Source organism: Gadus morhua, chromosome 7, assembly GCF_902167405.1.
Source record: "Gadus morhua chromosome 7, gadMor3.0, whole genome shotgun sequence".
Taxonomy (NCBI): Eukaryota; Metazoa; Chordata; class Actinopteri; order Gadiformes; family Gadidae; genus Gadus; species Gadus morhua.
This window is the reverse complement of record NC_044054.1, coordinates 32,727,031-32,753,381: the sequence shown is the minus strand read 5'-3', so window position 1 is coordinate 32,753,381 and position 26,351 is coordinate 32,727,031. Positions and strand designations below refer to the sequence as shown.

The 26,351-nt window shown below is 50.1% G+C and overlaps 1 protein-coding gene across 1 annotated transcript in view; it reads left to right on the top strand.

Moving 5' to 3' along the window:
• Positions 1-26,351, top strand: part of LOC115547180 (protocadherin-1-like) — a 102,959-nt gene that overhangs the window by 65,753 nt on the left and 10,855 nt on the right. Inside the window, 1 exon segment of the mRNA XM_030361173.1 lies at positions 401-623. Within this exon segment, the coding sequence (XP_030217033.1) occupies positions 401-623 (223 nt within the window).

Sequence of the window (26,351 nt, the reverse complement as noted above, 5' to 3'; positions counted from 1 at the left end):
TCTCTCTCTCTCTCTCTCTCTCTCTCTCTCCTACTCGTCCCTCACCCTCTCTCTCTCTCTCTCCTCCAACCCCCCTATCTCTATCTTTCCCTCTCTCTCACACACTTTCTCTCTGTCTCCCCCCCTCTCCCCCTGTCTCTCCCTTTCTCCCCCCTCTCTCTCTCCCCTCGCCCCTCTCCCTCTCTCTCCTCCCCCTGGCCCCTATCGCCCCTGACCCTCTCTCTCTCCTTTACCCTCTCTCCTCCCCCTCTCCTCCCTCCCCCCTCTCTCCTCCCCCTCTCTCCTCCCTCTCGCCCCTCCCTCGCCCCTCCCTCGCCCCTCCCTCGCCCCTCCCGCCCCTGATCCTCTCAGTTCTGTGGGCGTCGCCGCCGTCATTAACCCCGCCTCCCTCCGCCCGCAGCACCCCCACCGGCGAGTCACCTTCTCCACCTCCCAGCCGGTGCAGCAGGACCTGCAGGACGCCTCCCACAGCTTCTACGACAGCGGCCTGGACGAGTCGGAGACCCCCAGCAGCAAGTCCTCCTCGGGGGGGCCCCGCCTGGGGCCCCTCACTCTGCCGGAGGAGCACTACGAGCGGACCACCCCCGACGGCAGCATCGGAGAGACCGAGCACCCTGAGAACGGTAGGCCTGAGACTCCGCCCCCTTCCGCTCCTCTCCTCCTCCCCATCCTTCAGTCACCATGGGAACGGTAGGCTTGAGACTCCGCCCCTTCTCCCCATCCTTCAGTCACCATGGGAACGGTAGGCTTGAGACTCCGCCCCTTCTCCCCATCCTTCAGTCACCATGGGAACGGTCGGCCTGAGACCCCGCCCCCTCCGTGTCCTCCCCATCCTTCAGTCCCCATGGGAACGGTAGGCCTGAGACCCCGCCCCCTCCTTCTACTCCCCATCCTTCAATCACCATGGGAACGGTAGGCCTGGGACCCCGCCCCCTCCCTCTCCTCCCCATACTTCAGTCACCATGGGAACGGTAGGCCTGAGACCCCGCCCCCTCCCTCTCCTCCCCATCCTTCAGTCACCATGGGAACGGTAGGGCTTAGACCTGGTCTGGGTGTGTTAGTGAGCCGGTGTGGACCGGTTCCTGCTCCCCTCACCGGGTGCTCCATGATGAGTCTGTTGCCGTCGTCGTCTGTCATCAGTGGGTCACCAGAGGCCTCTGTCCACTCCAGAGGGTCAGTGAACTGGTCCTTCAGAGACACCCTGCCAGGGGAGTCAATGAAACAGGATTCAGATCAGGTCACGAGGAGGAGGTCGAGGTCAGGGGTCAGACCAGGTCATTAGGAGGATGATCAGGTCATTAGGAGGAGGTCAGGGGTCAGGGGCCATCCTACTCTGGGAGGCCTACAGGTTAGGACATTGGGGAATCAAATCCGGAACCATTAAGCTGGGAGTCAAACCCACCCTACTTGAACACCCCCCCCCCCCCTCCCCGCGCGCGCCCGGTCCCCCTGAGTAGTTCAGACGGCGGATGCTGATTGGCGGAGCGGTGTTGTTGCTGTGTTGTTGTTGTGCTGCTGGTGGGTGGATGTTTGTCCTCTGTGCCCCCCCCCCCCGCCCCGCCCCCGTCACCATGACATCCAGACCGCCCTGTTTGCGCACGGAGGGAGCGTGGTGACATGAGGCTGTGTGTGTGTCTGCTTGTGTTTGTGTTCCTGTGTGTGAAGGTGTCTGTTTGTTTGTGTGTGTGTGTGTGTGTGTGTGTGTGTGTGTGTGTGTGTGTGTGTGTGTGTGTGTGTGTGTGTGTGGTGTGTGTGTGGTGTGTGTGTGTGTGTGTGCGTGCGTGGGTGTCAAACTGCCTGTGTTTATGTGTGTGTGCCTGTGCCTCTGTGTGTTCCCCAACATTCGTGTGTGTATGTGCCAACGTGTATGTGTGAGCCCACAAGTCTTTGTGTGTGTGTGTGTGTGTGTGTGTGTGTGTGTGTGTGTGTGTGTGTGTGTGTGTGTACGTGTATCTACCCACATGTGTGTGTGTGTGTGTGTTTGAGTGTGTGGGTGGTTTAAGACATGTCTCTGTCCCGCTGTCAGACATCTATTTAATGACCCACTCACACACACGTGTCCTAATTAAAGTGCCCTCCTAATGGACAGCTCGCCCTCCAAATAGATCTGAATCCTCGGCCATCGCCGGCGACCGCTGTTTACGGTAAACACGTCGCCTCTACTGAACCACGAGGAGAGACGCTAAACCGCGGCCGGGAAACCACGTCTAGAGCCGTAATTACCAGCTGAACCCGGCCGTCGTACAGCCGAGGTGTGTGAACGGAATAAAGGAAGAAGAAAAACCCGCAAAATACCATCGTCAAATCTATAATGGCCAATTATGGCACTGTCATACTGCTTAAAAATATGGTTAATGCACTAATCAGCGAGACATAATCCTTCAGTGGTCTTTAAACACACGTTGGTAATGAATTGGCACGCTGCATGTTAGTGAGTCTGGATCCATTACGGACTCCTCGCCGGTATCAGGCGCTCCTCTCACAACATTCTCAAAGGTCGCCCGCATTTAGACGCCTTCAATGGCATTTTTCAGTAATTGTGTTTTCCGTAATATGTGGAACTTTATTAATTCACGGCAGACGAGCGAGGACTCTCCGTGCGGAGCCTCCTCGTTTTAACGAGAGCTGCTTTGCGTGTCTCCTCGTTCCCCCCATCTCCTTCTCCTGTGACTCGCGTTGTTAAGTATTGTTTATCGCCACAACAAAAGGCCCAACCCATAGGTTGTTGTCAGACAGGCTGCTGTTTGTAGCGGGAAACAGGGCGACAACGCTGTGGGTTGGAGCGGAGGGGGAGATGGGGGGGAGGGGGGGAGGGAGGGGGAGGAACAGTTAAAGAATCAAAAGACGCTGAGCAGAAAGAAGGAAGTGTTGGAAGGCGACAGGATGTGGGGAGTGAAAGCTTCGCCGAGCCCACGGGATGAATGCACAAAGACCCCCACGCCAAGCCCCCCACGCCAAGCCCCCGACTGAAGGCAGACCTAATTAAAAAGTGATGCCTCGTCTGGGGGAGAGATAACGGCGCAGGCTCAGAGAGCCGGGAATCAGAGGGGGAGAGAGAGACACCAGAAGGCTCTCTCTGGTGAACTCCACCTGAATAGTGCATGATGACGCGTTCAGGTGCTCCTCCGTTGTGTTCTGAAGACGTGACACACTGACAGCTACGGTTTCCTGCCGCACACCTGAGATGAGTGACGGGCAAAACGAGGGCCGTTGAACCTCTGTGTGTGAGGGGGGGTGACGTGTGTGGAGGTAGCTGAGCTTTCTACGGGCGGGGGGGGGCTGTGCTTTGTGTTCCACATGTGAAGACTTTACTGCTCTCTGTGGACTCCTGAGCCATCAAGCCGAATGCTTGAACGCGGTTTATTTATTTAGCAGTAATATATATCTGTGTGTGTGGTGACTTGACATAATGTCTGCTTGTATAAGAGATATGGATTGTCTTTCCTTCATCTGTGAGACCGAAGAGGACGCGCTTTGAGGCGAGAAACGACTGGCTCTTACTCTCCCTCTCAGAGATGTGTGCTGTGTGTTGTGGTGTGTGTGTGTGTTGGACGGTGGGGCTGTGTTCCTGTTCTTTAATAATCGTCTGACCGGTCGGTGATAGACGGCCACAGCAAACAAAATCAAACATAAACCCAAACATCTCTTCGTCGAACTCCTCCTCACTCCTCTCCTCAAAATAAATGCTCTGTGTTCCCGTGCTCTGCCTAGAGGAGTTATTGTTAGTCACAGCCAGTAGCTAGATATACCAAGTAGCTAGTTATACCAAATAGCTAGTTATACCAAATAGCTAGTTATACCCAGCAGCTAGTTATACCCAGTAGCTAGTTATACCAGTTGCTAGTTAGACCAGTAGATAGTTAAACCAGTAGCTAGTTATACCCAGTAGTCAATTATACCAAGTAGTCAATACCCAGTAGCTAGTTATACTAGTAGCTTGTTATTCCAGTAGCTAGTTAAACCACTAGCTAGTTCTACCCAGTAGCTAGCTGTAGCTAGTTATACCCAGTAGCTAGCTGTAGCTAGTTATACCCAGTAGCTAGCTGTAGCTAGTTATTCCCAGTAGCTAGCTGTACCCAGTTCCTTTCTACTGGGAGTCTAACACCGTAACCACCAGCACCTTCCTCCCCTATCCTGGGTAGAGTGGGGGTACATTCTTCCTTCCTCCCCTATCCTGGGTAGAGTGGGGGTACATTCTTCCTTCCTCCCCTATCCTGGGTAGAGTGGGGGTACATTCTTCCTTCCTCCCCTATCCTGGGTAGAGTGGGGGTACATTCTTCCTTCCTCCCCTATCCTGGGTAGAGTGGGGGTACATTCTTCCTTCCTCCCCTATCCTGGGTGGAGTGGGGGTGTACTGTTTTAAATTCACTGATACTACTTTTGCACAGAGGCCATCTTGGTATTGACGGCACGCAGAGGCAGTGATTTTACGACCACTCTAAGACCACAAGATTTACCGTCGACAAAATGTTTGACAGGGAAAGTTTTTTACATTTCATGCCACAGTAATTCACTCCAGGGTTGGTGTTATTGATGTCGCTGGCTCGAGGGCCGCTTGAGTAAGCCACTAGCATTGTCTCGCTGGTGTTGTAGCGCTGTAGCGTTGATAGCATGTGCTAATTTAAAGCGAATCACCCTAGCATCGATGCCATCCGCACTCAGTTCAGGGGGGACAGGACGCCCAGCATCATGGGGATCAGACACACTCACCGATTAGGAAGCCCTCGACCCCCGATTGTGTTTTTCTTTCTCTGAAACCGTCGGTTGAAGCATCCAAATTGTGGAGTGCTTGTTAATTATTCAATCCAGAGTTGTGTTGTATGTACTTATCCAATCCCGCAATGTGTCATGGCATTTCAGTGAGAAGGCAGAGCGCGCACAACAGTAAAAGGTATTAAATTACATGTGCAATATACTGTACAATATACTGTACATGTACATATTTACATGTGCAGTACATATGTAAAACGTCAACACACTTTTGAGCGAAAGGTTCATAGTTATTCAACCAACGCAAACACACACACACAGACAACCCCCCCCGCCCCCACACACACACACACACACTTCCACACACACAGCTATTAAAAAACACACACACTATAATTACATGTTAGACTTCTCCACAGCTGGGCTGTGGAGGCTGCATGATGGATTGTGTTCGCAGAACTCTAAATTGTGACCCTTTTAGCTTCCCAATTTCCTAGCGTTGCAAGCTGTGACAAGACTCTCAGTCTTCCTGTGTAATAACAATCCCTGGAGCCCGCAACCAAGATGGCCGCCCCCGTAGAGAGGCTTTCCGTGCATCCCGGCGCCGCCGAACCAAACGCATCGTCGTCGGTGTCTGATCTGATATTCCTAGGCTAACTCGCCTCGCACGTGATTGGACGGCCCGCAGCAACACCCGTTTTTAAATAGACTTCTCCCTTTAATTGATTCATCCATTCATAGGGTAATGCTAGTGCCCAATGTGCTAACATCACATTTAAGATGCTGTTTGATCGTAGTGCATCGTGGGTTTGCTGGCGCACTCTGACCTTTAATAAAGTAGGCTGCCGCGCTTCCCTTCAGGGGCCAGACTGCTGCCATGAAGCCCCCCTCATACTCCCCTTAATTGCGACCTACAAGAGGATAATTGGTTTGAGCCAATCAACAAACAATCCAAGTCTGGGTTTCGCCGTCGGTGTCCATGGAAACCAGACCTTACCCAGGGAGGATGCTAAGACCGCCAGCTAATTGCACCAGAACCTAGCAGGGATACATTTTTACTGATATAAGCTTAGAATTAAAGCAAAATGATAGCTGTAGGCTTTTTCATATATTTCATCTATGCATTTCTTTCTTTTTTTGCATATATTTTGCATAATCATGGTCTTATTCAAATGCGTTATCTCTTTTTAATTATTTTCCAGTCCTGCTGCTGTGACAGCTAAATATCCCGTCCGGGACGAATAAAGTTGATCTTATCTTATGGTATCTTACTACAAAATAATTCCACATATTGCCGTTCTAATACAACATAAAAGTCATTGTTTGTCTGTATGTTGTTCGAACAATCCTTGTCATAGTCAATGTAAACATGTGTTTATTGGAAAGATATTTAGCTGAATATGTCTTTAGTATCTTCCTCATCCAGCTCTCCTCTCCGTTCTCTCTCTTCTCTGTTCTGTCTCTCCTCTTCCTCATCTCCCCTGAACTCCCTCCTCCCCTCTCTCCTCCCCTCTCTCCTCCCCTCTCTCCTCTCCTCCCTTCCCTCTTACCTCCCCTCTCCCCATCTCCTCCCCTCCCCTCTCCTCTCCTCTCCTCTCCTCCCCTCCCCTCCCCTCCCCTCCCCTCCCCTCTCCTCTCCTCTCCTGCCCTCTCCTCTCCTCTCCTCTCCTCTCCTCTCCTCTCCTCTCCCCTCCCCTCCTCCCTCCCCTCCCCTCTCTCCCTCCCTCCCTCCCTCCCCTCTCCCCTCCCCAGGCTGTGATGTGCTGCTGGAGTGCTCTACATTACAGGCTCCCCTGTGTATTTCTCCTCTGTTGTTTTCAGCTGCATAGAGCCCACAGAGCTCAACTGTTGCTTCTTTATCTCAGTTACAATATTTACCCTTTCCATTTCTATTTGTTTGTCCTCCACATAGTCTCTCTCTCTCTCTCTCTCCCTCTCCCTCTCCCTCTCCCTCTCTCTCTCTCTCTATCTCTCTCCCTCTCCCTCTCCCTCTCCCTCTCCCTCTCCCTCTCCCTCTCCTCTCTCTCCTCTCTCTCTCTCTCTCTCTCTCTCTCTCTCTCTCTCTCTCTCTCTCTCTATCTCTCTCCCTCCCTCTCTCTCACTCTCTCTCTCTCTCTCTCTCTCTCTCTCTCTCTCTCTCTCTCTCTCTCCCTCTCCCTCTCCCTCTCCCTCTCCCTCTCTCTCTCGCTCTCTCTCTCTCTCTCTCTCTCTCTCTCTCTCTCTCTCTCTCTCTCTCTCTCTCTCTCTCTCTCTCTCTCTCTCTCTCTCTCTCTCTCTCTCTCTCTCTCCCTCCCTCTCTCTCACTCTCTCTCTCTCTCTCTAAATTATTATCTTGGTATCTCCACCTCTTTCATTGTCTCTCTATCACTCCCATTATCTCGCTTTATCTTTTTATCTGTGTCTGTCCATCCATCGGTCGCTCTTTACCTCCCCCCTCTCTATCTATCAATCTCTGTGTCCCTCTCTCGTTCTCTATCTCTGTCCTCCCTCCCTATATCCCCCCTCTCTCCGTGGTTTATGGTGTTGTGTGTATCTCTAAGTGCAAATGGCGGCATCGATGCTTGTATGCGCTGTGTTGGGTGATGGGGGGGGGGAATCGCTGGCTGAGGCGGTAAATCACTTTGATTACAGCAGTATATTACTTTAATAGACTCTTATCGTAATCACAGCACGCAAGCAGACTCACTTCAGATTGACCACCTCGGCGTCGAGCCGTGATGCCCGTGCGTCGGGCGGTAGGACGGAGTGTCACTTATGGCTAAAGCCCTCATTTTGGCTTTCAATTTCACCGTCGTTTTCTTACATTAAAGGAAATTCAAACCATAATGGAACGGATTTGAGATGAGAAGCAATGCAGAGGGATGCATAATAGCAGGGCTATGATTTGATCCTGGTCAGACCCTGAATTAGAGGCGTGTAGTATGCTGGTGTATCCACCGAACCAAAGGTTCAGGGTGAGTTTTATACTAAAGAAAGCGTCAAGACAAAAGAACAGATGCAGTGTCTCCGTTGATAAGGAATATCACTCTGGCTATGACCCAGACGGCATGGCTCTCGCCATTTGATTCGTCCTTGTAGGGACATAAACAAATGGAGGTTTGTTGTTAATATTTTGGATGTGATTTAAATTATCACTAGAATTGCCTTCTATCGGTTCAACTATTGTATGTTTTAATTGTTTCTGCAGTGTTGGGTTTACAGGTAACGTTTATCATCATGATTGTAACCCTTAAACTCTGATGGTAGCAAGGAGAGTTAGCGTGAACAGCAACATCGCACCCTCTCTCTACAAAAGGTTGGGGAAAGGCATTTTTAACATTTGACTAGTTGATTGGAACAAGCTGAAACCGGGTGTTTTATCTGCACAACTCAAAGTAAAGGTCCTCTTCTGATTTGACCAAGAGTTTTTATAAATTCCCTACCAGGGTTGATACGAAAATCAAAATCAAACAATGCTAGTGTCTAACCCTAACTTTACTGAGAGAGCACTTTTCAGACACAACATGAGAGTCAGCGGCTGCTTAACAAGGAAACCACGGCGGGAACACAGAGGGATTAAACAACAGCCCTTCCACATAAAGCGGGGAGGCTGAACCTAAAAAGTGTTATCTTAAAAGGTAACAATTTGAAAACCATTAAACGCTGCATTGGTCATTCGTCAGCCTGCGCACGCTGAGTCCAGCGGCCGTGTGAATAAAAGGCCCGCAGGAGAACTGTTAGCTTAGCTCCGGCGCCATCCATTATCCTGACACAACGCGCTTGTCCTTATATTAGAAGCACCGGCGGAACACCTTTGTCCAGCTGCACTTTACAGTCAGCACTTTTTCAAAATGTAAAGAACAACACAGAGTGTGTCTGGACCAAATTAAGAAAAGAGAAGAAAAAGTGCCAAGACAGACGAAATGTCGTCCCTCTTTTGAGAAGACATTTCCCTCAAAGAGGGAGGAATGTTATTCTTTGAAACATGAATTTGGATTAATGCGGTTTGAAGGCTTGAGAAATAGGGTCTTTGGACCTCAGCCAAAGCGTTTGAGTCTGTGTGTTTCAGGCGCCCACTGGGCAGAAGAAATCTAAGTGGACTATTGATATTCCACCTGAGCCAACGCGAGCCTGTTTATCGGAATAACCACGGCCCGTTTGAGGGGAGGAATGTTTTTTTCCAGCTCGAGAAACATATTTCTCTCCGTGGCCGTTATTCAGCGGATGTCTCGATAAAGACACACTATCATTACCCGGTACAAAGGCATCCGCAGAGTGGGAGAGACCATCGCAATCTTCTCTCTCGCTTGACTCAGCCTTCAATGTTTCTTTTTCCAATTTAATTTAAAGCCCTTCTTTTTTCCAGTTAGACGGATCGCGTCCACATCAGCTGTGGCAATGATACTTTAAGTGAACCCTTAATGGCTCCCAACACATCCCTGCACTTAACTGGTGTGTTCGGTATCTGATGAAAGTCCTGAAGCGTGGCGAGGGAATTTCCTCGGTCTGGCCTCGCGCTCCACCGCGTGTTTTAGATTTTAGCTTTTTTTCCTTCCCGATACCGATCCCAATTCCTGAACTTGAGTATCGGCCGACATCGAATACAGAATACAGATTCTAGCATTGTAACTACCGACAGCACTTGTTCTCATTGAAGAGTTCTCCTATGATGACAGCAATCTTAAGTCGGTTCACTTGCTGTCGACAATTATTTTTCTTCAGAACTAGATCATTTATAATAACAAATTATTATAATCCAATTGTATTCTTGTAGTTAAGCGTGAGCATCCATGTTTTTCCAACCTGGTAGCCCGAACGCACGAAGGTCCGATATGACCCGCTTCCCATTCCGACTTTCCACTTCCTCCAATACCAGAATCAGAGGAATTTCCGATACTGGTATCAGTATCGGATCAGCTCTGGTTCTAGATTGAACCGGCTGCAGCTACCTCTCTCTTGGGTGGGGTTGAGTGGTCGGTATAAGATGAGCGAGCCGGGGCACACACACAGATAAATCTGGGCAGTGTTTACACGTCTCCTGTCAGCTGGGGGCCCGGCCAGTGTTGTTCTGTATCGGGCTTCACGTCCTTGTGAAAGAAGGGGGGCATAAAATGTTCCATAAAATGAGATAAACGCTGAACACATTTGATAAACCTAAGGGCCTTTGATGTTTCGTGCCGTGATTCATATTCATGTGATTCATCTGGATTTATTTGGGAGATTATTTTATGTATATATATAAAATCTCAGTCTTTGAAACCCGATTGAAACATCATGAACTACATACACATCGCACATACAGAGGTAAATAAAGAGCTGTCATAATGTTTGCTGTTATGAATATGAAGTGATTTAGCAGAGGCTTTCATCCAAAGCAAAACACATTGAGCTGTTTTAGATAAATGTCATTCAGGAGCCGGTAGGATTCAGAGCGTCTTGCTCCACGATGCCCACAGGTCAGACTTGATACTTGGTTCGACCCAGCACCAGAATAACATCTCTGCACTGGTCATGTCAGCTCGGTTCGACGTTTACTCTGAGCGAGCGAACACGGACGACACAGGGGAACGCCGGGGAGCAACAGGAACACGATGAACGCCTCCTAGCCGGCTTACAGAACACATCTCATTTACCGCCCGCTGAACACTTACACACTTAGACACTCACACACTTACACACTCACCCACTTCAGCGGGAGGACTGTTTGTAGGACGAGATGCTGCCAGTGTCATCTGGGCGTCATTTGGCAAATCTCCCTCCCACCTCCCTCTGGGACTTAACCGGGGTCACCTCTTCCAGGGTGCGGAAGACCCGGCCCCCCCAGGGAGCCTCACAGAGCCCCTATTGCTGGATTAAACCCACAGTTTCCCTCTCTGTTTCGGGAACACTTAATCTGGTGGCGGATATTCAATGGCGTAAACCGCCACAAACAGCGTGTTTTAGTATTTGTAGATCGTCACTGTGGGACAACATTTAAACCTGCGAGCTGTTCATATATTCGACGCCTCGACACGGCGGGCTTTAAAACGCGAGGCGGATGTTTACCATATCATGCACGTCCTGATCACATGTGAAGCCGGTGCCATTTCTGCTGATTAAACTCCTACACGCAGGACCCTCCCTCCTCCTGATCACAACCAACGTCAACTGTTTCAAATCAATTGGCTCAAACACAAGAAGGCTTAAACCTCCCGCCTCACTGCTTTATTTCATTGGAACCTTAATGCAGAAACAGACCTCCACACACACGCACGCACGCACCCACACACACCCACACACACACACCCACACACACACACCCACGGACACACACCCACGCACACAGCCTCCAAACATCGGATGGTGTGCATTCCAATTAGCAGGTCCTGAGCGTTGGGAGAGAGCCCACATGAGCATGCAGACTCTGAGGGGAAAAAAAACCTCTTGTTTGGATTTCAATGGTGGACCCTGAGGCTATTAGCATGCTAGGCTAATCACGGAGATGGCATGCCACTCCAGGCTGTTTGAGGCATATAATACGCCACGATAGGAACACTAGTTTAAATTATGCATGTATGTATGTGCGGTTCCAATCCCCATGCAGTTCTTTGTTTTCTCAGTGTCTCTCTGTTAACTCTGACTGCTGTTATGTAAATAGTTGTTGTGTTTTTGTTGGTGGTGCAAAGGTTCACAGAATTCACATCACGTTTTCGGGGGCATGGTTTATGGTTTCTTACGGAAAAAAAATTGGTAGAGCACCGGATGACACAAGTGCCTATGAAAAGGTTATATTTATATATGTCTGTATCAAAGGTTGCGGGTTCAATCCCCATTGTGTGCAGCCTAACCTGCAGGCGCCCTTGAGGGGAGGGGCCTAAACCATACTGCTCCCTAATAAACATCATCTGAAAACACTGTCATTCGCTTTGGATAAAACCGGGTTCAAATGTAAAATATGGTCAATCGAAAACCATCTTGCCTAAGCCTTGCTTCAATCTAAGAGCCTGTATTAGATTGAAGCAAGGTATTTCTATATTAACGGGCAGTCTGAAAGTTTGTTTCCAAGACGAGAGACACAGAGAGAGCGTGAGAGAGAGACACAGAGCGAGAGACCCTGAAGCATGAGAACAATGATTATTGATTCATCGAGCCGGTTTCTCCAGCCGACTCAGAGTGAACGTCCTGTCTCTCTCTGACACCTGTCATCAATGAGTAGGTAGGGGGGAGTCTAGTCTTACCCCAGTGAGCCTACAGGTTAGAGAGGTGGGGAGGGGAGGGTTGGAGGCAGGGGGAGGGGAGGGAGGGACAGGGGGGAGGGGGAGAGAGGCAGGGGGGATGTAGAGACAGCACCACCAGTCTCAGCGTCTCAGCCTTGTCTTGGGTTGGAGCAGCAGCCTGTGGCCCCCCCCCGGGGGCCCTGTGGGGTGAGGAGACCCAGGTGTGCACGGGGGTCCTCTCAGACACATGTCACTGCGCTTCGTCTCCTCCCCACCTGTTAGCCGATTGAATTCAGCAGACCCTGCCTCCCTTCAACCGGCCGGGAGATCTTCCCCGCCAAACGCCCCACCAGAGAGCTCCCTTGCTGCCCCTCCCCCCCACCCCCCCCCCTCCGTCTCCCCCCCTTCCCAGAGAAGGCCTTGATTGCCCGGGACAGGGGAGACAGACCCGAACCCCTCCCTTACCCTCAACCCTCGGGGCGTGCAGCCATGCTTCATTGGCTTGCAATAAAGTGTGCGTTCGAGCCTAGCAGAGGTTTAAATCCCGTTCTGCCCCAGAATCAGCCGTTGATGTTGGTCCCCTCCCCTCCCCTGACTACCTCTTTTATTTCATACGTTGTATTATGTTTTGGGGGTGAATTGGTTTCGGAGCAAGTAGGTCGGCGACAGAGAGCTAACTGGAGCAGAAGGAGAGCGGTGTAACCTGGATTGTGCGGGCGACACCCCGGACAATAGCCGGGTTCACCGCGCCGCGCGACGGCCGATGACTTCACGGAACACTGCGGCGGAACCGCTCGCACGAGAGTGATGATGTGTCAGGAACGCCACGCTCATGAATGTGTCCGTGTTTTCCCCCCTGGGTCCCCGTTTTTTAAAACCGACGGAGCGTTGATGCTCCTGCGGTCGCTAACAATGCGACCGGAGTGGCCGCCAGACGGTGGCTATGATGACCTCCCAGACACCCCTGAGGACACGCCTCCTCTCATATGGACACCCTGCCTGTGACCGCTCACATTCTTTCATTAAAACATATAAAGGGTCTGGACCCGCCGATGCCGCCACGTGCTCCCGTGCATGTCGTTGCCTCCGTCTCCGACCCCCTCCCTCCCTGCTGCCCGTAAGGCTCTGCAATCCCAGGGAAATGTAGGAACAAGAAAGATGCTTTGAAACCGAGCCCGGCGGCAGTGAGGCTGCCTGGTGGTAGGAGTGCACACAGACCCGGCCCTAGTTTGATTATCCTACTGTCCGTAGTTTATACAACGCATCCAATTCCACCCCGAGGCTGCGGCTTGCGCACATGAAAGTGATTTCTTGTTTGTTTCATCATCTGTCGTCCACGTCTATCCGGCTGGCTGGGAGACTTTGATAATATCACGGATGATTATTAATTTTTGGTTGAAAGAATTATTATTTTGGCTGGACTTCCGGCGCGGCTCAGATCGGCGCTGTCGCAACAGTCTTTTGATTATGTGGATTTGCCGTGATTGAGAGCAGTGTTGCTATCTTTGGGATCAAGCCAGTGCGTTCGGAGAATAAGGAGCTTAGAAAACTACTAGACAACAATATGTCATTTGTCCTTGTTGTTGTTTTTTTTACCCTGCATCAGAGGAGAGGGTGCAGGAATAAATAATGCATGATCTTTCATCGCATTCTGTTTGTGTTTATCCTGACTGAAAAAACCAAATATAGACATTACTTAATTTGGACTTTAGATAAGTTAGATGGATATGTCTGGTTGACTGACTATCTAGCAATGTATCTGTCTTCACACCCATCTATCTTTCTATAAATCTCTGTGTCCATCTCTCTATCTATCTATCCTCCCAGAGACCCTATCAATTCCGGTATAAATCCATAAGTAATGCACCCCGCGTTCCATAAATTCTCATCTCCATAAAAGGCTCTTTTTGGGAGTGCTTGGCCCCAGCGTCCAGCCGGCTCTCTGAGTCAGTATTGCTTAGCCTCCCGGCCCGGTGTCACTGAGCTCGGTACGCGTGTGTTTATCTAATACAAGTGGAGAGCCCCTCGCTACGCGGAGCCCATTGAGATGAGTTAGCGCCCGTGGCTGGGGAGCAGGAGTGGGGGGAGCCGGAGCTAAAGCTAAAGTTGCTAGTTGTTTATTCCAGGATGCTGAATGGCCAGCTTGTGTGAAGGTCGATACAGACGGTGGTGGTTATTGGGATTAGGGAGCCCCTCTCTCTCACCGACGGCCGGGAGGTTCATCAGCCATGGCGAACCGTTTTGAAAATCGACGCATTGTGAAATCACAATTATCCTTTGGTGACATCACGATTGGGGAGCGTCCAACCACAGCTGTGTGATGGATGGGTCAGCCTACTAGTTGGTACGCTCCACTGCTTAGGCAGGTGGGTCGATCCGTCATATCATAAATCTGTGTGTGGGTGGGCACTCCGACTCGTCACTAGAGGGACGGAATATTTCTAAATGGCTAAGTCTGCATCACACCTGCTGATAGCAGCCCTTTATGCAAGCACATTATTACCGGCGGGTCAACTGGTACTCGGTGAGGTGGAGGGAATCCTCCAAGTGAATTATGGAAGTAGCAGTAATGGAAAAGCAGGTGGAAGAGGTAGTGGTGGTCTCATGCTTTTAGTGGGTGCTTGGCTGGTGTCACCACAGAGAGGGAGGCTGAACAGCTCCGGCCGACAGCCACAACCACCGCCGCCTCCTCAGCCGGGCTGCGGAGCCCACGCTGGCCTGCAGGGGGCCGGGCTCGGACCCATGGGGGCGTGCCTCCGTCGTCATGTGATGGGGACTGAAAGCTAGTGGAGCTGCCTCTAACTACCACTCTGCCCTTGCATGATGGATGGCACTTCAGGGAGCGCTGCAAGAGTGTGGGTCTGTCGGCCACTTCTTCACTTTTCCACCACGGTCACAGAGGAATGGAGACACTCGCGTCTGAGTGAAGAGCTTCCTCGCTCTCGCTCTAGCTCTCGATATCCCCGAGTCCTCTGTGGCTGCTCCTGCAGCTGCTTCACTCGCTGGGAAGTACAGAGGGGGTACAGGGAGAGACGAGCAGGGCTCACTCGTTCAGAGCCAGAGGAGGGGAGTGCTGTTGATCTCTCTGTCCGACCGGGAGCCTGCCAGAGAGCTGCGGTCTTCATTGAAGTTCAACTTTACGTGTGTTGCATCGTCATGAAGTTAGCCTCCGCAAGGACGCCTGGACACAGGAATAGGTCTGCTTCTTAATCACAGATGAATGCATGTAATTACACTTGACTGCTGGCTGAAAGTAGGCTTACGTCTTCGTTAAGATTTTATGTAACAGTATGTTACATGGAACATTCTGTACCCTTCCTTCTTGCTTTTCGCAAATATATTTTGTGACAGCCCGTTCATATCCGATGTTTTATTCAAAGGCCAAGTTTACACAGTAGAAGTGGACCTTACACGTTTTCATTATCAGATTTCATTGAGGATCTCCTTTTTTCCCATAAAAGACACTGAATGAAAATCCATCCGTGGAAATGAGTTTGCCCTCACCTCTGAAAGGCAATGAAACACAAAGAGTTGTGTCCGCATCAATACCGGGATGAGGAGAGAGGCTTCTGCAGCCAAACCTCTGGGCTCCTGAAAGAGAGAAGTCCTCTTCTCCAGGCTGAAGTGTAGCTCCGTTTGGTTATCTTCTTCCACCATGTCTCGGGCTCGCTCTTGAGGAGCCGTACAAGAGATCCTCTTAATGCTGTCCTCCCAGCCCGGCGCAAGCTTGAGCGCCTCCACCGCCTCTTCGTCAATCATGCAGCAGCAGCCCTGTAAATAAAATGGCAAGATTACGCCGCATATCTCCAGGGTCATTATCGAAACTTGTACACATTCAAAGCGGGAGAAACTCCCACAGGCCCCTCTGCATTATTACAAAGTGTATATGTCTGCGTGTGTTTGCGTGCGCGTGGAGTGAGAGAGATGATGTGTGCACGGGGAGCCCTCTTTCACTTTCGCTTTCGGTTCCAAGAGCAGAGCTATTAAGCGGCGGAGCGAGCGCTCCTCTCAACCGTGTGTGACTGACAGCAGCGAGAGAGACCCCCAGAGATGGGCGAGACGGGGAGTAAAGTAAATTAATAACCGCTTGATTGGAACGGGAGGGAAAACAGTGCATTGATTGGAGGAAGACATCTGTTTGGCTGCCCTGATGTCAATAAGGAGAATTCAGCGAGTCGCCGGTTTACCTGGAAGAGTTCAGGTGTCCTCGCCTCGAGGAATACTTTGATTTGTCGGTTCATTGAAATTTAAGATGACAATACAGATCCGCAGGGCAATGGGATGGTTTGGAGGGTATTAACCATAATATTCTAACAAAATATTCTATACATTTTTGCTTTTACAATAATGTTGCTCCTACTCATTTTGTACTTTGATATATTTGTGGATACAGAGATGTTTTCTCTCAATTACTGTCCTGTACTTTCGGTTGTACCTTCTACACCCAAATTTCCAATCTTGGTCGAATGAAAACACATCTTCCCTTATCTTAACATAACCGCTATCCTTCAGTTTAATTTGGTGGGATGTACGCGGATAAAAAGGACCATGTTAACACACTCAGCCCGCCTCTCAGCGAGCCGGGGAAACGAAGCCTAAAAGCGCCTGTTCTCATGTGATCAGTAAAGCGAGGAAGGAGATGTTTCGCGGTGGATGAAAGGATAGCGACTGAACATAGTCATTTCAGAGTCTATGGAAACACAAACAGGCCAGCGAGGGCGCGGGCGTAAACAAGGCATTAGGCAGAACAGAGTGGTCGGGCCTGGGAGCTCATTGATATTCACGTTTCTTTATGGATGTAAGAGTCGGGTGAAGTTAGGCTTGAAGAAGAACAGGGCGAGTAAAGCGACAACAAGAGGCCGACGGATTGAAAAATATGTGGATGCTTTTATGTGGTGGTTAAATGTTGTGTACTACCTACCGCAGATGCACAACCGACGCAGCTTTATACCGACACTTTATTTTCATAGTCACCCAGATGCAACTCATCAAAATGTACTGTACATCAGGGGCAGGACCACACATGCATTACAGGCTCGGGGCATTTCTCGTTGCTTGTTCCCGTGGAGGAGAGATCCGTCAGCGCCGCTATTGTGACAAATATTGGACATTCGATCGCGACTAAACAGTTGCTGTTCAATACTTGGTTTCCACCATCAAGTCCTTCCTCTGTGTTCGCTGTGGGCCGCGGCGGGCCAGCAGTGAGGCTGCACGGCGCCCTGTCTGACAGAGCAAAACCATTGATCCCGTGTCTCTCTTCAATGCATTGCAGACAATATAATCCTGTTTTCATAGACAACCTTCACTGGGAAACACGGGCGGGGGGAGAGCATCAGAAGGCAGCCCGCCGCCGAACACAGCACAACACAACGCAACACAGCACATCACAACGCCACCTGTCTGGCTGTACTGGGTTCTGGTTTCACTTTCATTCTGCCTTCAGCTAATATGTCTCTGACGGCGACTGTTGTCCGTATGAATAACTGTCAACAGACGCAACCAACACGTAGCAGCCGGCGTGAGTGACAGGACCCAAGCGTTATTGGAGGTAAATGGTCGGAACTCTCTCCACCGTTATAAAAGCCTCCTATTTGGGTTTAAGGCTATTTTTCACAACAGGGCTCTGCGGAAAGCGTCTACGCTGTTACGAGAGAGGATTAATAAACAGCACGTTAGGAATAATGGAGTTGGAACTAAGGCAAATAAGCCATCTGTCATTTCAGAACTAAAATGCTGCCGCGCATTGTCTGAGGATATATTAATGGCCAAGCCCATTAAGTAAAATGTGGATAATAATCTTGGATGACATTTTTTGGACCGACTTAATGGGAATTTTTTGATCGTTTATTTTTCGGTTGTGATTATTAATTATAATTAAAGTGATTAGGATTCTGTTGATTTACTGTTGCAATATGTCCCCCTGTCCGAACAAAGTGAACAGGGCGAGGGCGTCGGACTGCTAACCCATAGTAATCCTTCATCACGGCTACTGCACCACACTCCGGTATATACTCTACAATAGCAACACGTGGTGCGTGTGCCGTCAGGTGTTCCCCTGGCGAGCTGAGTTTGGCAGGGCAGCGGTTGGATCAGATTTGAAACTCTAAACTCTCAGGAAGTTCTCTCCTCCTCCACCTTGACCTCTCAGCTGTTATTGGTGCCAGTCGTCCCCGGGGCCCCGATTCCCACTTCCTTAAACCGCAGGAAGAAAAAGCCTTTCTATCCTCACCTGGACCCCGGCCTCGTCTATTCCTGACCACACGAGGACAAGCAGTCTGGCTATTTTCAATTTGCAAACATATTCGCTATATATGTAAGGGATAATGCCCGACGAGGTGTCCATTATCAGGAATTAATGGACGACGTGGAGGCGTGAACCGTCCGACGCGAAGCGGAGGACGGTTCACGAAGCGGAGTTGCGAAGCGGAGTTGCCTCCGCGAAGTCCATTAATTCCTGATAATGGACACCTCGAAGGGCATTATCCCGCTTATACCACGGTCACTTACCAACGGTGACCAAATGAAGACCATTAATTTATATTTTCATGCGTTTTACAATCTGAATATAAAGTTTTCCACAAAACATACATTTGTTTCCCTGGTTACGCCTGAGGGTCTGACTAATACCCGGAACCACCATTACACGCCCGTTGGGTTCTCATGCAACGGAAACGTTGTTCACTCCTCCAGTAATTAGGACGGACCATAGCTACGACTTTAGAACGGGAGGTAGCGGGAGGTATTATAGTCCGCTGAGCTTTGTTTTGTTTCCCGTTGCTATGGTTACTACTTTTTTAGAGACGATACGCCAGCTAGCGCATTAATTGAGAACGGTAAACAGACAATTTGACGGAAGTACTTGTCCAGGTGTCCGTATATCAGGAGTTAATGCACACCCTGCATCCAATCAGAATCGAGTATTCCCGCAGACCGTGGTATAAATATATATATATATATATATATATATATATATATATATATATATATATATGCAAAGGAGCTGCCTGCTCTCCCCTCGCCGTGGCGATGTCACTTCCTTGGATTGATGCACATATTTGGGCGTGGGAGTTAGTTTCCTGTGGGATGGCGTGTGCTTCCGTGGCGTCTCCCCGCGTGGCGTTGAGGTGCTCCGAGGCGAGGAGAGGAACCCGCACGGGAACCGGCAACGCCTAGATTTACGGCAAAGAGGGAAAAGCTTGAAAATTGATTTGAGACACTTTGATTCCGTTCGATCACTGGTGTGTCTGCTGCGCAGGAATGATTTGGTGAAACATCCTCGGAGAGGGAGCCTTAGGGTGCCAGGGGAAAAGGGAAGGAGAGAAGGATGCATACGAGGAGGGGTGTCCAACGGATTCCAGACGCACTCTGCCGACAGAGAGCTCAGTAATCATCCCCGCGTGTGGAGGGAGGGGGCTTCTGTTTCAGAGAACTGAAGCTTCTGGAACCAGGTTCAGTTGGTTGAACTTTTTAGTGAAAAAGTAAAAAAATAAATAAAATAATAATATATAGTTCTATTAAATACAGAAATGTAAGGGTTTAAAATATATGAGCAGGATATGTTTAAGCTTCCTCCAAATCACTTAATCTCTTGTAAGCCTTGTGCTTCGCTAAAAGGAAAATGCAGGCCTCCATGTAGTGGGCAAACATGAGCACACACACACACACACACACACACACACACACACACACACACACACACACACACACACACACACACACACACACACACACACACACACACACACACACACACACACACACACTTCTATATGAAACAATGGATTAAATAGAGGATGTCAATCAGGTTGGCGTCTGCTTTGGGAATTCCTTCCGTTGAAACCGAATGCAATTAAGAATCTCTAAGAAAATATAAAACAATATGTGAAACGCATTGTGATGTCATTGTACTCACGCATAGTCTCTCACTCTCTCGCAGGGGGAGCAGGGGGTCTCTCTCTGTCTCTCCATCACTCTCTCTCTCTCTCTCTCTCTCTCTCTCACTCTCTCACTCTCTCACTCTCTATCTCCCCCACTCTCTCTCTCTCTCTCTCTCTCTCTCTCTCTCTCTCTCCCCCCCCCCCATGTCTCCCCTTCCACTAACCCTATAGGCCAGTGCCTGGGTCATGAGTTCAGTGGGTTAGGCCGGTTGAGCAGCATTATAGCGCGCGGGTCCACATGAGACTGCAGCACACTTCGTTCTCATGTCATGTTCTTCTGCCGCGACACCCACCATTTCATTTTTCTCAGTCCTTTTTCCTTTGTTATTGGAGCATTTTTTCTGTTTTAAGTGCTTTGATGCTTCGTCTAACTAGTTTTTCTTGTTAAATCCGAATAATAAGGGAGAGTATATTATAATATTCGCATGAACGGTATCCCAGTGGCTGTAATTGTTTTTGTGTTTTGCCGTGATCTGATTAACCCCTGCTGGGACGTGTTATGAGGGACCGCGCCGGAGCGCCCGTGAGCGATTAGCAAGACATTAAACCGCGATTTCAGAATCATCATCATAAAAACCACCGCTACCAACCCAACTCCTTCTCAGAGACGGGTAGGGGTTCATAATGTGAGGGGGGAGGGGGGGATGAGGAAGGTAAGGAGAGGTGTTGGGGGGGGGGGGGGGGGGGGGGGTTCTTACTCCTGGGTGTATGACAGCTGACGAGACTGTCGACGGTATCTCAGAGTCCTCTGCGACTCCTCCGCCTGACTCAGCCAATGAGACGTGGCGGCGCTACACGCGGAGGTACTGCTGGAGTCGATATGTGAAGGGGAGGTAAAAATAGGCGGAATTTCTTTAGCTCCGTTCCGTCGAAAAGAGTCGGCTGAACTTGTGAACTAAACGAAAATACCATGTCAACATTTGAATGCTCGTTTTCTTTTGGCGTTTAACCAAAGCGAGATTAATCGATTTTTTAAACATGTCCCTAACGAGCAGATAGAGGTGGCGTTTCATAACCACCCTCGCTATAACGCTAACTCCCAGCTAAGCCATAGTGTATTATATAAGTGAAAAGCAAAATATAATATATGTTATTTATAACTAAACCAACACCGGAGGAAAAGCTTAATGTAATTCACACAGTAAGCAGAGATTCCGGAATCTATTTCAAACCCACCAATCACAACCAAACGAGTACACACAGTTAAACTCTCGGTGTCGATTGGCTGGCATATAGCACCGCCTCCTTCTGGGTGGCTTCCTCGTTCTGATTGGGCTTTCGAGGTCATCAGGACTAAAACCAGAATTGGAACGCTGTTCCCGGGTGAAGGAGGCAGGTTGTACTGATGAGACCCGGCCTTGTGGAGTAAGGCCGCTGTAGTTCATGCAACAGTAGAAGCCAGACAGCTCCATCAGGGAGCAGCTGTCCTGACCTTGCCCCGAGCAAGGCATCCATCGAAGAGGACTGTTTGTCTACTGACCGTCGGTCAAGAGAAACGATAATGCAGTTACCCAGCCAGGATTCTGAAGCATTCTGCCTCTAATCTTTTATTTTCTACCTACTATTACTATTTAAACATGTTTTGTGGGTAATAGTGAGAGTGAGAGTGAGAGTGAGAGTGTGAGGGAGTGTGAGGGAGAGTGCGGTGGGATCCCCTTTCGTCCGCGTTTCTTCTGTCGAGTCCGCTCCTGACACGGTGGGCTTGATGTGCGGTGAATCCTCCGTCGGCCAGACGGGCCGGCAGGTGCCCGGCCTCCTGTCAGACCCACTGATGCACAAGAGTCTCTTTAGACAGGCGGGGGGGGGGGGGGGGGGGGGGGAAGACAAAATGGTGGACGGGGAGCGGGGACAGCAGGCCGCTCTATCACCCAATCGAACCGCTCTTCTCCGGCAAATTAAGGCCATCCCTGGCCATCCCTGGCTGGTTGTCAGGGAGGAGGGGTTCTCCGAGGAGCAGGGGGTCTCATTCCTGCACCTCCTCCTGTTTTAGGGGATTGGGTCCCAAGTGACCGACGGAAATGGTGTGACTTTTGAAGACGTGTCATTTAAGAGCAGCATGTGACGATAAATGTACGAAAAGGCATCTGCGATTGACGATCAACTTTTTTTTAATTGGGTCAGTAAGCATAAACTTTCATCCAAAGTGACTTACAGTGGATTAAGATGCATGTCCTTAAGGAGGAGGTAAGGGTCAGGGTTCGTCTTGCTATAGGATACCTACAGGGACGCTGTGGGCTTTGGGATGTTAATCCAGAACCTTTCTGCTGGGAGTCAAGCACCCTAACGAGAGATGCACCAGGCACGATCTATCATGGCCCATTCCTACTGCTGTCCTTTAACAACAGCAGGGCCTGGTTCTGATGCTAGCTGGTTTGTCTTTAATCATCTTTGTCTTTCATCATCCAGTTTTTAGCTCTGTCCTTTAAGGTGCAGTCCTTTAAGTACATTTAGACAATTAAAAGATACTAAACAACATCAATAACCTATAGGCAAAGCGAGCAAGTAACAGTTTCACATTGTTAGCATCATCGGCCGACTCTTTGTGAAACCCAGGCCCATGAAAGAAACACTGTCAACGGCTTCACACACACACCCAGACCAGGGGGTCTAACCGCAGCGGACAGCCTCTTATTAAGGCGAGGTTTCAAGAAAGCCTTTCGCTTCCCATGGTAGGAGCCATGTCGACATGTAAGTACTCTGGCTGCAATCGTGTGGCTGCGAAACGCTTCGTTTATGCCCGTTTAGAGACGTAATTATTTTGGAAATCGCTCTCGCTCATCTTCCATTAAAGCGGTGGTTGGTTTCACACGAAGCAGAAGGAATTAGCGAAGAGAATCCTTGTCCTTTGAGGTTAAAGATACTTCAATGGCTTCAACTCACATGGGGGATGGTAACATAATGACAATTGTAGCACTAATAATTTTTTTGCACGCACCTAAAAAATTAAACCCAGACACGGATAGAGTGAGTCCGTCCTCCAGTGAGTCTGGTTATTATCCTAGAACCCAGATCAATGAAACAGGCTTAATGTCTACGGTTGAGTGTAAACTACCTTTATTGAGTCGGGGCAATCTACTTTATGGTAAATGCAGGACAAGCATTAATTGTGTCAATGACTCAACTTAATGACGCCGCCTCTTGCCCACAATTCGTCTTGAGCACAATCGTTTGGGTGGCTCCTGTAATCGGCACATTTTTGGAGTTTGTGACAAAAAATGTCTTGTTCCAGTTAATGGCCAGTAGACTGGTTCACTCCTCACCCTACCAGGTAGACTAGCCTCTATTTAGACTGGTTCAGTCCTACCAGGTAGACTACCCTCTATGTAGACTGGTCCACTCCTAACAGGTAAACTAGCCTCTATGTAGACTCTTGCAGTCTTTACCCTACCAGGTTGACTAGTCGCCACTCCCTCTACCCTGCATGTACTCACGCAGACTGTCAGACGAGGGTCCTAAAGCAGCTTCTTTGTTTGGAGGGAGGCTGCCCTCTTGTTAAAACAAGTGTGTTTCTATTGCGCTGCTGCGGGAGAGCCTTGTATTCTGGATGTTGTTTTGGGGGTCTGTGCACAGAGAGGATGATCCTAATGGGTGCAGTCAGGAGGTTGGCTCCGGCATTGTTACGAGAACTCCGAAAATCCTGAGAAAGATGTGGAAGGAGCGCATTCAAGTTATAGAGATGAAGGTTCAGCCCTCGTTTAAAATAGACTCGGGGGGGGGGGGGGGGGGGGGGGGAAAGCAACCAAAACACAACGCCATGTTCAAAGGAATCCCTTTAATGTACGAGAGCAAGTGTCGTCGCGGAAACCGCTGTGTGTTGTCGTTGTTTGAGTTTGGTGGATTGTCCTACGCAACGCCGCTTTAGTATGCAAAGCAGCACAAGAAGAGAGACACACTCTTTAGAAGGGGGTCAGCCGAAGCCTGCTCCTCTCCCAGTGGTTCTGTCGTTTCTTACGCCTATATGCAGCAGGAGAAAAAAGAAAAAGGCGCAGGGTGGGCCGGCCTGTTTGTAATGTGTTTGTAATGTAATGTTATGTGACAAAATGCATATTTTATGGCTTGGAAAACGCAGCGGAAGTCAGAGCCCGTTCTGCGCCGTTCCGACAGCAAGGGAGCAGGAATATGCAAGATTCTCCGCCATCGGAACATACACGTGCACGCGCACACACACACACACACACGCACGCGCACGCGCAGACGCTCACGTACACACACACACACACACACAGTCACACTCACACACACTCACACACACACACACACACACACACACACACACACACACACACACACACACACACACTCACACCCTCCCCCCGTCCGTTCGGTCTAGGAGTGCTTTTAGTTGTTTCTGCTTACTGGGAGGAGGTGTTTTGAGTGCTGGAATAATGAGGTTAACATGTCACTGGTGTACAAATACAAAACCAGTGCCCCACCCATACCCACACCCCCACCCAGCCACCGACACATCCTCCCTCTCCTTCTTCAGTATGTCTGACAGCTAAAGAGAATAGTCACACCGTGTTCTCACAGCCCACATGCCCCCACCCCACCGTCATACACCACCGCAACATGAATCTCTCGTGGTTCTGTGTTGGACTCCCAGCTGGCAGGAGGGAGGGGGTTTGAAGTGAACCCCCCCACCACCACCCCCCTCCCCCAAAATAAACGAGCAGTCTACCTGTAGACATTTTAGAGCAAGATGCCCCCCCCTCACCCCCACCTCTCCTTCTGGTCCGTTCACCGTGGATCAAAGTCTGCTCAGAAGCAGTGCTTAGTATTTGGGCGGCGTGTGGCGCAGGAGGTAGGGTGGGTCGGCTGGTAACCACAAGGTTGCTAGTCCGATCCCCGGCTCCTCCTCGCTGAGTGTCGAGGTGTCCCAGAGCGAGACGCCTCACCCTGACTGCTCCTGACGAGCTGGCTGTCGCCTGTTGTGGATGACTGTGTGTCAATGTGTGCATGAATGGGTGAATGTGAGGCAGTATTGTACAAGAGCTTTGAGTGGCCACTGGTTATAAAAGCGCTTTATAAATGCAGTCCATTCATTTAGTATTTCTCCTTTCTTGTGTTTCTTGTTAACTCCGTTCTTGTCCTGGTGGGGGGGTGGGGGGGGGGCTGAAGGGCAGAGGGGGCTGGAGGGAGTTATTCATGTGGTGAGCCTCTCTCCGTGTCTTCTGCGGTTCCATCATTAAAGTCCTCCACATCCTCGCCTCTGTTCCCGAGGCAGAGCCGTCTCTGGAGAGCTCCCCGTCTCTCGCCAACGCCCGCGAGGTGCGAGGGCTTCCATATTGGACCACCATCAATCATCACCGTGGAAACATGGCGCTCACACAGAGAGGGGAGGGGGGAGACACAGGGATGGAGGGGGGTGAGAGAGAGAGAGAGAGAGAGAGAGAGAGAGAGAGAGAGAGAGAGAGAGAGAGAGAGAGAGAGAGAGAGAGAGAGAGAGAGATGCAGAGAGAGAGAGAGAGATGCAGAGAAAGGGAGAGGGAGAGAAATGGAGAGGGAGAGGGAGAGAAATGGTGGAACAGAGAGATGGATTGAGAGACGGAGAGGCAGGGGGACTGACCGATAGTGAGAGAATGAAAGGGTGAGATGGAGAGATGGACTGAGAGAGACGGACAGACAGACGGCCAGAGAGCGAGGCAGAGAGATGGACAGAGAGGGAGAGATAGGAGGGGGCAAAGGCATTCGCAATCAAATACGAAGCAGCAGTGTAAAATGATCCTGGGAAGAGGTAGCTTCCCCCCATGCCCGTGAGCCAAGGATCAGAGGCTGGGTCGCCCACCTACCTCCCCCCCCACCCCTCCCCCCCTCCCGCTGGCACCCTGACGCAACCTGCATGCAAACCGAGCTCTCCCCCCCCCAACACACGTCTGTCAGCTGGAGATAGCGCGTACGGCGCTGACACGTGAAGATCAATGGACCGATGGAAGCTTCCAGGATCGACGATCAACAAATGTGGATTATGGCGAAGAAGGGGATGTTTTAGAAGTGATGCACGTTGTTATGACGACGGTAGGGGTGAGGTGTCGTCGCTATGGAGACGGTTGAGGTTTATGTCAACAGGGGAGGTCGGGATTGAACCCAGTACATTTTGACATGGAGTCAAGCCTTTCCACTGAGTTTAAACTAAAGACATAATTAGCGTTATGAGTATATTATTTAGTATTTGATGTTCTATATAATGATACCATGGAAAGCCTCTTCTCCACACTGGCTCTTAAAGACAGGACAGGAGGCCCGGAGAGAGAGCAGCGCTGTGGGCTCCTTCCCCCCCGCTGCAAGGTTCAGTGCTCAGCGGGGCCGGCCAGTCACACAGCGAGAGACGTGTCCTTCAGAAGAGGAAACTATGTGCTTCCCTACATCCTGTCAGGCACCCCACCGCCCTCAGACGGCATGTCCCTCCCCCCGTCCGTCCGTCTGCGAGCGTGACAACCCAGGGCTGCACCCATCTGCATGCCAGGGAGAGGCTTTCTTCTCCACCCATGGATGTGTGACATGGATCTCACTCACCTCTCCCCCCTCCCTG